Source organism: Rhinatrema bivittatum, chromosome 2 (genome assembly GCF_901001135.1).
Source record: "Rhinatrema bivittatum chromosome 2, aRhiBiv1.1, whole genome shotgun sequence".
Lineage (NCBI taxonomy): Eukaryota > Metazoa > Chordata > Amphibia > Gymnophiona > Rhinatrematidae > Rhinatrema > Rhinatrema bivittatum.
The window spans coordinates 289674517-289687927 of NC_042616.1; the positions used below are offsets into that span (position 1 = coordinate 289674517).

Sequence of the window (13411 nt, forward strand, 5' to 3'; positions counted from 1 at the left end):
TTTCATTTACTTTGTCGTCCCAAAAAAGGAGGGCATTTTTTGACCAATTCTGGACTTGAAAAAGGTGAACATAGTGCTCATGGTTCTGCGCTTCTGCATGGAGACCCTGAGGTCGGTTATGGCGGTAGTTCGCAAGGGTGAGTTTCTAGCTTCCCTAGATCTAACGGAGGCATATCTGCACATACCCATCAGTGGTTTCTACAGTTCATGGTTCTGGGTCAGCATTTTCAGTTTCAGGCCCTGTCATTTGGGTTGGTCACAGCACCATGAACCTTCACCAAGGTTATGATGGTAGTGGCAGTAGCTTTGCATCGGGAAAGAATTCTAGTGCACCCTTATCTAGATGACTGGCTTATCAGGGCAAAGTCGGAAGATCTTTTTGTCGGTTCGGAAAGTGACCAGGTTACTCGAGTTCCTCGACTGGGTAGTAAACTTGGCAAAGAATCACTTGGTGCCCGTTTCAACATGCAGAAGGGCAAAGTGTTTCTCACAGAGGAGCGTGTTCAGAAGCTACAGGGAGAGATTCAGCGCTTGTTGGAGTTGCCAAGGTCTGGGATTATTTGCAAATTCTGGGCTCAATGGCATCGACCCTAGAATTAGTACTGTGGGCATTTACTCATATGAGACCCCTGCAGAGGGATGTTCTGGCTCGGTGTAACCTGCTCTTACAGGAGCTTCATCTTCCCTTGCCACTTGAGGGATGCGCGGGAGACAGCCTGTCTTGGTGGCTTCTAAGTTCTTATTTAGTGCGTGGTTTGGACCTCAAGGTTCCGGATTGGGTGCTGCTTATTACTGATGCAAATCTGACTGGTTGGGGAGTGGTTTGTAAGCAGCAGACTGCTCAGTGCTGTTGGTCCATGAAAGAGGCTTCAAGGTTGATCAGTCAGGTGGATACCAGAGCAGTGTGCTTAGCCTTAAAGGCCTTTCTCCTATTGGTGAAAAGTCAGTCGGTGAGGGTCCTGTGGGACAATGCGACGACAGTGGCTTAATATCAATCAGCAGGGAGGAACCAAAAGTCGAGCAGTAGCCCAGGAGGCTCAAGAGTTGATTTGTTGGGTGGAGCATCACCTGGTGCGGATATCAGTATCGCACACTACAGGGATTGAAAACATCCAAGCATATTTTTTGAGTTGCAAGATGTTAGATATAGGGAAGTGGGAGGTGTTGGAGATAGCGATGCAGCTCATCTGCAAGAAGTCGGGCTCCCCTCACGTGGATCTAACGATGACTCGCTGGCATGCCAAGGTGGTTTGATGCCAAGGCAGTTTGAATTTTCAGTCTGAGAAGAGAGCATGGGGCCAAGGGCATCAACGCTCTGGTGGTACCTTGGCCTTGGAAGGTCCTGCTTTGTCTTCTCTCCATGCCCACTCAGTAGGCAAGGTGTTGTGATGGATAGAGAGACATCAAGGCTGAGGTAGTGTTGGTGGCTTTGGAGTTACCGCTTCGGCATTGTTCACGGATTTAATTAACTTGGCCATGGATGGGCCTTTATGCTTTGGACATCTAACAGGACTTCTTTGTCAGGGGCCTGTATTTTCAGACCAGGCTGCTCACTTTTGTCTAGTGGCATGCCTTTTGAGAGGCAGCGTTTTGAGATGCAAGGGCTATCCCAAGGCAGTGATTGCTATGCTTTTGCAGGCTAGAAGAAAGTCTACCTGTCTCTCGTAAGTGAGGGCCTGGAAGGTTTTTGAGTATTGGTGTGCCATGCACGGGTCCAGGTTCTGAAATCCTCCTTGTCTGATTATTTTATCCTTTCTGCAGGAAGTTTGGTCAAGGGTTTGGCATTAAACTCTCTGAAGCTCCAGGTGGCAGCTCTTTGGGGCAAGGTTGAGGGGTCCTCCTTGTCTCATCTGGATGAAATCTGGTTTCTCGGGGGGGGGGGCGGCTAAGAATTTTCATCCACTGGTGCAGAGAGTTTGTCCATCTTGGAATCTCAATCTTGTTCTCAAGGGCTTGTGTGAGGCTCCCTTTGAACTGATCAGAAAAGCAACAAGGCTTTGAATGTTAAGGTGGTTTTCCTGGTGGCAATTTGTTTGGCTAGAAGAATATCAGAGTTGCAGGCTTTATTTTGCGGGATCCGTTCCTTCAGATTTCCGACTCCCGGGGGGTGTTCCTTGTGTGTACAGTACCTTTCTTTTTACCAAGGGTAGTTTTGGCGTTTTCACGTGGAGCTTCCAGCCTTTCTAGAGATGGAGGCCTCTGCTCCTCACACGAGGGAGCTTAAGTTGTTGGATGTACACAACTTTTTGTTGATATCTCAAGGTTACTAAATTACTTTAGAAGATTGGATCATCTTTGTTCTGTTGAGCTGTCCGAGAAGAGATTTTCAGGCATCTAAGGCTACTATTGTGTGGTGGCTCAAAGAGGCCATTGGGTCGACTTGCATATCTAAGGATCGTCTGGTTCCTGAGTGTTTGCAGGCTCATTCTACATGCTCTCAGGCGGCCTCCTAGGTGGAGGCTCAGCTAGTTTCTTCGCAAGAGAAATGCAGGGCAGCGACTTGGGAGATGCAGGGTCCTGATTTGTTTGAGAGTTTTGTGAGCGGGACTCTCCAGGTTCCATCCAGAGTAGGGAGCTTTGGTACATCCCTGGAGTCTAGACTGATCTGGGTACGTACTGTGATAGGAAAATTTGATTCTTACCTGCTAATTTTCGTTCCTGTAGTACCATAAATCAGTCCAGAACCTGCCTGATCCAACTCTCCCCTGTAATAGGGGAGAGTCCGTGTATTCTATTTTCTTGGTTTAGGAAAGGCAGACTTGTGAAAAAAAAAAAGAAAAGAAAATTTGGCTTTTTGGTTGGTGTTTAGGCTTGGGTATAGGTCAATACTGAGGAGCTGCAGGTGGCACATGGGGTTATGTTGCACTGTCAGTAAAACTTTGTCTCCATCTGCTGTCAGGGAGGCAAATCCAGGAGTCTGGACTGATCTGTGGTACTCCAGGAACAAAAATTAGCAGGTAAGAACCCATTTTCCTTTCCTTATAGTGAATGGGTTTTTTTTTGTTTTGGAAGTGCAGTTCTCCAATCTTTGGCAGGGTTGCAGAGCATGGGATCTGTGATGAGTCCGTGTAAAGCTTGCCTCAGACCTTTCACATAGCCCTCTGTGGCAGCTCTGTAATTTCCAGCTCCTAATGTGGTGACTCTACTGGTTGAAATCTCTATAGTTTTGTTTATTTGGATACTGCACAATGAAAACAGAATGCAAAGCTCAGGATGTTTGCTTTCTGTGTTTGGGGTTATATGACAAGCAGGTAGATTCAGAAGTGAAGATAAAGAAGCATTCTTTGTCAGAGTGATGAATGCATTGAACTGGACAGTAATGACAATCTGTATGTTCATCTGATCAGTCAGGAGGCTCCATCAGCTTATTCCCACCAGTTTCTCTTTCTTTTGTCTATATCTGTATGTCTCTAACCTAATCTTAAAAGCAAAATGCACATATGCACAGAAATCCCCCTCTATTGGTTGTGAGTTGTTTTTTGTTTTTGTTCCGCTCCTGGAGCCCCCACTGCAGTAATATCCTATTGCCAAAGCTTATCTTCTTAGTTTTATCTGCTAACTGTTTGTTCTTTGTTCTCTTTCAGATGCCGGTATGGACACACTAGCTTATGATGCTTACTCCAGTGCACCGCTTCAGAGATATTGAACGGAATCCAGAATACCTCCACCCGGAGAAGTGCTTCCCACCGCCGCCTCTCAGCTCTGCAGAAAGGATGTGGTTCATTAAAGATGGCTGTGGCATTGCGTGTGCTGTGGTCACCTGGCTGCTGGTTATGTACGCGGAGTTTGTGGTCCTCTTTGTCATCTTGGTCCCCTCGAGAGACCTGGTTTACAGCATGATCAATGGGACACTCTTCAACATGCTGGTGTTCCTGGCCTTGGGATCTCATTCTCGGGCTATGTTAACCGATCCAGTAAGTATGCCATATTCCCGCGAGGGTGGGTGGGGGAGAAGGGGGTATGCGGAGACCTCAAACAGGATGTTTCCATTTATTCATCTGAAGAGAAGGTTGTCCAGACATGCAGGGGTCTTGTCTGAAGGCTAGCGGGAGGAAGTTGGTTTTGGAGCTTTAAAATCTTATGAGAGGGAAGAATTGCATTCATTTTTCACAAGGTTCCTGACTTTTCTTTTTATCTAGTTCTCGTCGTATAGTCTCCATGCATATTCCCTAATATATTTCTTGTGGGTCTTTTTTTTTTTTTCCCTCCACATCTTCTACTTGATAGGGTGCGAGTACTGTAGCAGCTTTCTGTAGCCTAGGGACCAGGACACAGCTTCATTGAGAGCTACTTGGCAGTGGTCTTTCACTAGTCACCAAGGACTCTCAGAGATGCAGAATGGTGACTCGGGCCCTGAGTGCTGGTATAAGCAGTGCTTGTCCTCCCCCCCCCCCCCCCCTTCAGTCCCCACCTATCCCTCTGGGAGATTTAACATTCTCCCTGCTCACCCACCCCACTAGTCCCAGGGCTGGCATAGGCATGCCCTTCATTTCTGTCTTGGACTGAATTTATGCTGCTGGTTCAGAATGGGCTTATGAGCTCATGTCATATTGGTGGAAAAGGCGAGCACAATTAAAAAAATATTGTTTTCCATCCCACCTTCTTCAAATGTCTTAGCACCCATTGGCCTGTCTTGTTAACTTAATGACACGAGTAAACTCATTAACATCTGGAGTTCAAAGTAGCCAGCAGTATTTGAGATCTGCTCAGATTGTGTGAAGTTGACTTGGACTGTAGCATGTAGAACGCAGTTGAAATTTTCCCTTTCCCCCCCCCCCCCCCCCTTTTTTTGCACCTTCAGTAGGCAGGCATCCCCATGTGTACTGAAGCTACATATCCATTCCTGAACACCTCCATGTAGCTGTCTGAAGTGCTAATTAAAATCAAAAAGTGAAATTTAACATTTACAGTGACTGTTGTCCCAACCTTTCTCTATACATCTAATCTGATGTTGAATTGAATATGCTGTGCTATTTACATGGTAATACTAAAAGTGAGGCCAGAAGTCCTGCTTCCTGATGCATTGTTCTGAAAAACAGGGACTTGAGGTCACAGACCTCTCAGGCTCCAGTACACAATGTTTGCAGTAAGCTTTATTTTCCTTCAGTCTTAAGCTGTGATTCACATCTCTGTTGGTTGAGGGGAGAGTCAGATACTTTTTAAAAGGATGAAACAACACATTAAAGCAGCAGCTGTTTGCTAATACATATTAATTGGCCTTAACTAAGGTTTGCAGAACCATGCTAAATACCACCAGAATTAGTGTCACCAGACCTTTTTTTTTTTTTTTTTAAACCCAGCTTTAAACATCTAAAAAAGTTGGTAAAATAGAATAGTTCAGGCAGGGATAAATAACATAGGTGACATAGTAGATATCAGCAAATAAGGACTGTTTTGGACAGGTCAGTCCCCACGAGTGGGTTTTGCACCTCTGCCAGCAGATGGAGACTGAGCAAAAGCTGAGGTCATGACCATATAATCCCAATGGTCCCACCCTGACATCAGCCCACCAGCATTTTCCAATTCCAGCAGATGCTGGACATGCATTTACCTTCTGGGGATTGCTTGTAAGTTTAAAAAAAAAAGGAATCAAAAGGAGATAGTGGAAACATGAGACGTTTTTATCACAGGTACATCCAGATTACTTCGGGTCAGCATTTATTTGTGTTAGTTTGTGGTTAACTTTTCTTTGAGCAAGCTATGCAGAGTCAGGCCGATTCTGTACGGTGTGCTTGGCCATGCACACTGTTTAACACGCTGTTGGCCATGTTTTTTCAACGCGCATCTATTACCCCTTTATACTGTAAGAGGCTTAGCGAGCCAAAAACGCGCGGTCAAAACCCCTGGAAACGAATAGCGCTGATCACATGCAAATGCATGTTGATGAGGCTATTAGTCACTTGGGATACTGAAAGTAAATTATATGGCCAAGCCGCACATTTTACACTCAGAAATTAACGCCTACCCAAGGGCAGGCATTAATTTATGAGCAGCCCGAAAAAGTGTACAGAAAACAGAAAATACTGCTTTTCTGTACACCCTCAGACTTAATATTCTAGCGATATTAAGTCAGAGGAATCAAAAATGTTTAAAAAAAAAAAAAAAGTGCTGTCCAGTTAGAACAGACGCTCAATTTTAACGGCGTCCATTTTCCTAACCAATGGTTGTCAGCAGGTTTGGAAAACAGACGCTTGTAAAATTGAGCGTCTGTTTCCTGAACTTGCTGACAAAGCCATTCCTCCTGGGCCACGGAGGCGCTAGGGATGCATAATCGTCCCTAGCCCCTCCTTTTAGCATGACCCCTCATTTAAATACGGGATCGCAAGCCCAGGAGAGGTGGCTGGGGTGCCCGTTTTCCCGTGCTTCTTACAGAATTGGCCTGAGAGTGATTCTTGCTTTTCATTTGAAAACTGTTAAGTGGCTTCTCTAGTCCTTGGTTTTACTAACATTCAGGTTGATTCAGTAAAGTCCACGGGAGAGCGGGCGAACGCACCGGCCACTCGCCAGTGCGCGCGATTCAGTATTTAAATTAGGCCCGGCGGTAAAAACGTGTCCCTAGCGCCTCCTTTTTGACAGGAGCGGCGGCTGTCAGCGGGTTTCACAGCCGATGCTCAATTTTGCCGGCGTCCGTTCTCGAGCCCACTGACAGCCATGGGCTCGGAAACCGGACGCCGGCAAAATTGAGCATCCGGTTTTCAACCCGACAACTGCCGGCCGACTTCCAATTTTTTTTTTCTTTGGGACCTCAGACTTAATTTCTGAAAGCAAAATGTGCGGCTTGGCTGCACATTTTACTTACTGAATCGCGCGGGAATAACGAATAGGGCCGTCAACATGCATGTTGAGGGCGCTATTAGGTTCGGCGGGTTGGACGCGCATTTTCTGCCCCTTACTGAATAAGGGGTAAGGGAAAATGTGTGTCCAATAGCAGGCTAACGGTGCGCTCCGTCAGAGTGCACTGTACTGTATCGGCCTGTATGTTCCTTCTTTTGGCAGAGTTCAGTGTTCCTGTTGGTTGGGAAACATGAATGGTTGGCTGTTGTTGATAATGTTCAAGTATAATTGCTTTTTTGGTTGCTATTACCTCTGCCAGTAGTCTGCTCTGGGTATCTGCTGCCCTCTTGGTAAAGAAGTTTCTCTGTTAACAAGAGGGCTTAAATGAGCCATAACTAGTGGATAATGACACAGACCCAGCTCTCAGAGCTTAGAAATCTTTCCGAGCATGCGCAGGAGTTCCTGCGCATGTTCGCTGCCTCATAAGCCCTCAATCTTTCTTTGTCTTAGCTACCACATAGATGGATTCACAATCTGAAATCACTTTCTGCTTGAATTTTCATGTTTGTAACTTTATATTTTCATTGCACCCTCTGCTTCCCTTCAAACAACATATTTTTTTAATTTTTAATTAATTTATTTTTTTAGAATGGAAAATTTTTAAGAAACCTGCAGTTAGTGAATTTTAAGGCTTGCGACTCACAGAGAGAGCTACTGCTGCCTGAGCCCAAACCACTATGCTCCGAATTGAGGCAGGATATCTCTGTGAACATTTTAGACCTGCACCTGAAAGGTGGAAGATCTATTACGATCATTCTTGGGTAAGGCCCTGAAGCCTTGGCGCAAAAGTGGGCAATGCAACCACTTCACCTTCCAGAGCAAAGCCTCTTTGGGCTTTTGGTGCCATAAGAAGCACTGATTGTTCTGGTAGCTGAATGGCCTCCCTTTCTTTGTTTGTCATCTGGGAAGGCTTCCCAGCATGGCCCACCCTGCTCCTCTTCCCCCTTCCACCTCCGTTGGCATTGGTTTCTGGATCTGACAAAGCTCAGGGTCTGAGCATGACACGGCAGCTTAAGACGCAGAGAACATCTAAATGGCACGTGGCATCCACTTTGGGGTTGTCTGTCTCAGCAATGAAGAAGTCAGTACCATTGGCACAGGGTTCTGCTGGGTATGGGCCCTGACTCAACTCTGAAAAGATGTCTTCAGTGCAGGTAGAGTTATTCATGGCAAGGAAGATCTCCATATTGCCAGGCAGCTTATTTTTTAATGAGCTCCAGCACTGTAGAATGCCTTCAGCTGAGACGGCAGAGACCACGATGTCTTTGGCTTGGAGCATCTCAACACAGATGGTGCCATCAGCTTCATCAGTGCGGTCAGAGCAGAGAGCCAGACAATCTGTAATGGCAAAAGCATGAAGGGCAGTATTCGTATGTTGGCATCGAGTGTATTCCAAGCCCCAGTGCCTACTCCCCCAAGCTCTTTGGCACTGCCAGCCATTTTGGCACCCAGCAAAGATGAACTAATTTGTGTTTCAGAGGAGAATGTGTCTCCCACTTACTCTAGCACAGAAGCCTCTGCAGATGGTGAGGCTGCTATCTGAGATGGTAAGGAGTTTCTTTACCTGTTTGCTTCCTGAGGCTCAGAGAGAGAGAGAGAGCATGGACTCTCTCCTGTCCAGGATGGAGGAACATTTTCTGCATAGCTGGTTCAAGGGGAGTCCCCAAGATGTTTAAAAATCCCCATGAGAAGCTTTATCAGCAAGAGCTAGTCCATTTGATGTGGGGGGCTAGTTCCCCCTGCCCAGAGATTCAGAGGGGGGAGGAGGAGTGCTGCTGTTATTGCAGTCTTTCTGCTGGCATTCTCTCTCCTCATTGGCTTAATGGAGGTTCCCTCTTCAGTCACTTTACTCTTTGTCTGGTTTTTGGATGAGTATTTCACCTTGGTTTGGTAACAAAGGTTCTACATGAAACGCCTCTGACCCCTCCCTGGCACTTCTATAGCATACATTGCTATACCCACGTTTTGGAGAAAATGACAAATATATTATATTATCTATTATCTTAGGAAAGCAGAAGATTCAAGAACTGATGTTTTAAGGCTGTTGCAGTTTATCCAGTCCATGTGTTGCCTGCCGGTGGTGCGCAAAATCAACTTAAATTCAAGGTCCAGGCCTCTCTGAGGTCCACTTGCCTTGAAATGGGCTAAATGATCAAGGGAACACTCTTAACATGCTTCCAGGAAAAGTCCAGAAGGTGTTGGATACCTTCAGGAAAGGTTTTCCAGGGGTTGATCTTTAGTGCATGGACTGCTGCTCTGCCTACAGTACCTGAATGTAATCCACTTTGAAGCGCTGAAAAAAGTGTGAAAAGTGGAATATAAATCTAAATAAAATAAAAAAATGGTATAGTACTGCACAAGTATGTTGAAACCTCTAGACCTGCAATACCCTCTTCAATCTGAGTTTCACTGCCCCTTAAGGGATGCAAAGGAGTGTGGAAATTTAACTAATCTTGCCTATGAAGCCTTCAACACTGTGGCCAGAGCAAACATATTCTTCAATCAGTAGTGTCTGTCACTCACTTGGCTCCGAGTGAGTAGTCTCTGGGAAGATGTTCATAATTTCCTGGCAGATGTCTGTGCACAGGAGACAGTTTGGGGACAAGGTGCAAGATACATTTTGTTCTGATTAAGAAACATTAGTCCCCCTTGCAATAGCTCTCTACAGGTGCTGAGTAATCGACCCACTGTTGCCAGACTTCAGTACTTCTCATACAGGTGGGCCTTCCTGTGTGCAGTATTTGCCCACTAGAGGGTAATAGAGGGAAAGATGGCAGCTTAAGCCTCAACAACAACCACAGACAAAGCTTAGGGTGAGTTTTTGATGCTTTTGATACCCACTTCCACTGGTGGAGATGGGGTGGGGAATGGCTAGTCCTTCCTACCAGAATGAGGCCGCATCACAAAGTTCAAGTGGGTCCTGAGAACACTTGTGCCCGCCCTCAAACCAGCGGATATCCAGGTTCAGTTCTGACCTAGCCCAATCAGATCAACTACAGCTGGAATAACATCTCTTCTACACCAGAAGGCCATAGAGCCTGTCCCTCCATGAGAGGGTTTTACTTCTGGTACTTTTTAATTCTCAAGAAGTCAGGTGGACTAAGGCCCATGCTGTATTTGTAGAACCTGAACAAATTGCTGATCTGGAAGAGGTTCAAGATGAATTCACTCCAGACAATTCTTCCATTCATTCAGCCAAAGGACTGATTCACTCTGTCACCCCACCCACTGGAAATTTCTCAGGTTTGTGGTGGGAAAACATGCACTACCGGTACAAGTTGTTCTTTTTGACTGCACCAAGAGTGCTTTACAAAATGTTTGGCAGTCGTAGCAGCATAGCTATGGAAGCAGGGAGTGTGTGTGCTGCTGAACCTGGATGATTGGTTAGTGACATTGGCACCCCTTGCCCTCCATTCCCACTTCCTGGTCAGGTGTCCTAGAAACTCTCCACATGATGATTTAGCTTCTGCAGTCTCTGGAGTCTGTTGTCAATTTTTCCATGACCAGCTTAATTCTGTCCCAGAAGATTCAGTTCATAGAAGCCTGGATCGACTCACTTCAGGAGACTGCCATCTTGCCTGTGGAAAAGGCTGAGATTTTGGGTCTTGCAAGGTTCCTTCTCTTACAGAACTTCACGTCTGCAAGGTTAAAACTTGTCTTGCTAAGTCACATGACAGCGGTGGTCCATGTGGTTCTCTGATTCACCTTTACATGTGAGGCCTCCAGTGGGCTCTTCAGCATCAAAGGGATCAATTGCTTCAACCATTATTTCATCTAATATCAATGCGAGCAGTGATGGATAAACAAGGGTGTTCTGGCATCAGAACTTCCGTTGTGTATCCCAGTGCAACAAGTTGTTCTGTCCACTGATGCCTCCACCAGAAAGTGGGTGCACACCAGTCTCTCTCATGGACCCAAGGGATCTGCTCCTGAGTGGATAGTCATCTATGGATCAGTCAGCTGGAGCTCTGAGCCATCCAGTATTTTATTTAAAATCACTTATATTCTGCTACTTCTAAGTGTCAGTCCAGTGTGGATTACAGTATTATAAGACATAAGAACATGCCATACTGGGTCAGACCAAGGGTCCATCAAGCCCAGCATCCTGTCTCCAACAGTGGCCAATCCAGGCCATAAGAACCTGATAAGTACCCAAACACTAAGTCTATTCCATGTTACTGTTGCTAATGGCAGTGGCTATTCTCTAAGTGAACTTAATAGCAGGTAATGGACTTCTCCTCCAAGAACTTATCCAATCCTTTTTTTAAACACAGCTATATTAACTGCACGAACCACATCCTCTGGCAACAAATTCCAGCGTTTAATTGTGCGTTGAGTAAAAAAGAACTTTCTCCAATTTAGTTTTAAATGTGCCACATGCTAACTTCATGGAGTGCCCCCTAGTCTTTCTATTATCCGAAAGAGTAAATAGCCGATTCACATCTACCCGTTCTAGACCTCTCATGATTTTAAACACCTCCATCATATCCCCCCTCAGCCGTCTCTTCTCCAAGCTGAAAAGTTCTAACCTCTTTACTCATAGGGGAGCTGTTCCATTCCCTTTATCATTTTGGTCGCCTTTCTCTGTACCTTCTCCATCGCAATTATATCTTTTTTCAGATGCGGCGACCAGAGTTGTACACAGTATTCAAGGTGCGGTCTCACTATGGAGCGATACAGAGGCATTATGACATTTTCCATTTTATTCACCATTCCCTTTCTAATAATTCCCAACATTGTTTGCTTTTTTGACTGCCGCAGCGCACTGTACCGACGATTTCAATGTGTTATCCACTATGACACCTAGATCTTTCTTGGGTTGTAGCACCTAATATGGAACCCAACATTGTATAATTATAGCATGAGTTATTATCCTAAAATACTGTATATCTGACACTACATAATACAACAATACTAAACCAGCACATCTATATAATACATGACTGAGAAAATCCTATTACCTTACACATATGCTTCTATAAAAAAACTGGGTTTTGCTACCCTTTCTAAAAACTTTCAGTTCCTGCAGCTCTCGTATCCTTGCTGGCAGTTTATTCCATTCAACCACTACTGTAAACGAGAATGCCCTAGGCCTAGTTTGCACCAGTCTGTATTTACTGACTGTAGGGATTTTAAGCAAGTGTGCACCCTCTGATCACAGTATTTAGTGGGGGATATACCATTCAATTGTATTTCTCAAAATGGAAGGCTGACCAGCTGTAAGCTTAAAAATTATTACCCAATAACCTGGACTTTATCCTCCATTTCACAGGCAACCAGTGAAGGTCTCTCTGTACTGGAGTAATATCCTCTCTTCTAGGGAGGCCTGTTAGTATGTGTTCAGGGGCATGCTGAATTACCTGCAGCACATGAATTAGCTTATCTTCCAGACCTATGTACAAGGAGCTGCCAAATGCATTGAGAGCTTTCTCCCACCTGCTGTCTGGCGCAAGAAAAACTAGATCCAGCCAATAGGTGCCCATGTTTTATATAAAACAAGTAAGGAGGCACATGCTCTTATGTCCTCTGCAGAGAGACCTTGTGGGTCTTGTCGTGGGCCTGTCATCACAGCCTATCTGGCAGGGGTTTAGAATATGTCACCAGACCAGCTCAGCAGAGTTCTGCAAACTCATGAGCGAGTGGTCCTGAGATCAGGGGGCTCCAGATGACTTGTTCATCTGCTGGGGGGTCCCCGGTGACCGACCTGTTTGTGTCAGAGAGCAACTGGAAGGTCACTCCTGTTCCACGAGACTGAACAGTTACAGATTAGCCCCTAATGCTTTCATGCTAAACTGAAGCGTTGGTCTGCTCTACCTACGTACACCCTCCAATTCCTTTCATTGGCACAACTGGGAAAGGGTAATTCTTATGGCTCCAGCTTGTCTGTATCAGTTCAGCCTCCGATCCACTTGGGGATATCTTTGACTCCCATCATCCATGAGGACAGAAAACTCTGCTACCCGGATCATTCATCCTTGGTCCTCCACACTGTGGCTGTTGAGCGCACACTAGTGTCATCCTTGCTCTTTCCCAAGGCTTTGGTGGACGTTCTTAGTTAGAAAACCTTCCACGAGGAAGGCCTAGAGTTTCAAGTGGAAGACATTCTCTGCATGCTATGTGACCGGTCATCTGCACCCCTTCTCTTGTGGTCTGAGGTGGCACCCAGTTCCTGCTAGCGTTCCCAACTGCCAGGTTTTGGACCAGACTGCCAGGTTATCGGGCATTGTGTGTAGCGTCTGGTCAGAAGTACCGACTGGTTGCTAAACTTATGGTTTTGCAGGTGACTCCTCTCTCCCACAGCCTCTTATTTAGGCTCCGACCCTGCCTTTCTCACCCTCCCTAGAAGAGAGCTGTGCTGTATCCCTGCCTGATGCTGTGATTGGCATGGAGAAAGGAGGCAGGGCACAGCACAGCTCTCACTTTCCAGCACCTTCGTAGATGTTTGAGCATGGCCCTCTTGGTCCCAGCCCCTCCCTCACAGCATGCTGGGCTAGTACCTAGGGGCTGCAGTGAGCCCTTTCGAAACAGATATAGGCACAGGAGAGAAGGTAGAAAGACAGACTGAGGTACAGGCTGT

At 45.9% G+C, this 13411-nt stretch overlaps 1 protein-coding gene across 4 annotated transcripts in view; it reads left to right on the top strand.

Moving 5' to 3' along the window:
• The window catches only part of ZDHHC3 (zinc finger DHHC-type containing 3), a 122217-nt gene that overhangs the window by 8533 nt on the left and 100273 nt on the right, over positions 1-13411 (top strand). For all 4 annotated transcript variants that reach the window (XM_029589607.1, XM_029589606.1, XM_029589605.1 and 1 more), the window contains one exon: positions 3585-3914. In XM_029589607.1, coding sequence (XP_029445467.1) covers positions 3609-3914 — 306 coding nt within the window. In that variant the 5' untranslated portion in view covers positions 3585-3608. The remainder of the gene's footprint in view (positions 1-3584; positions 3915-13411) is intronic.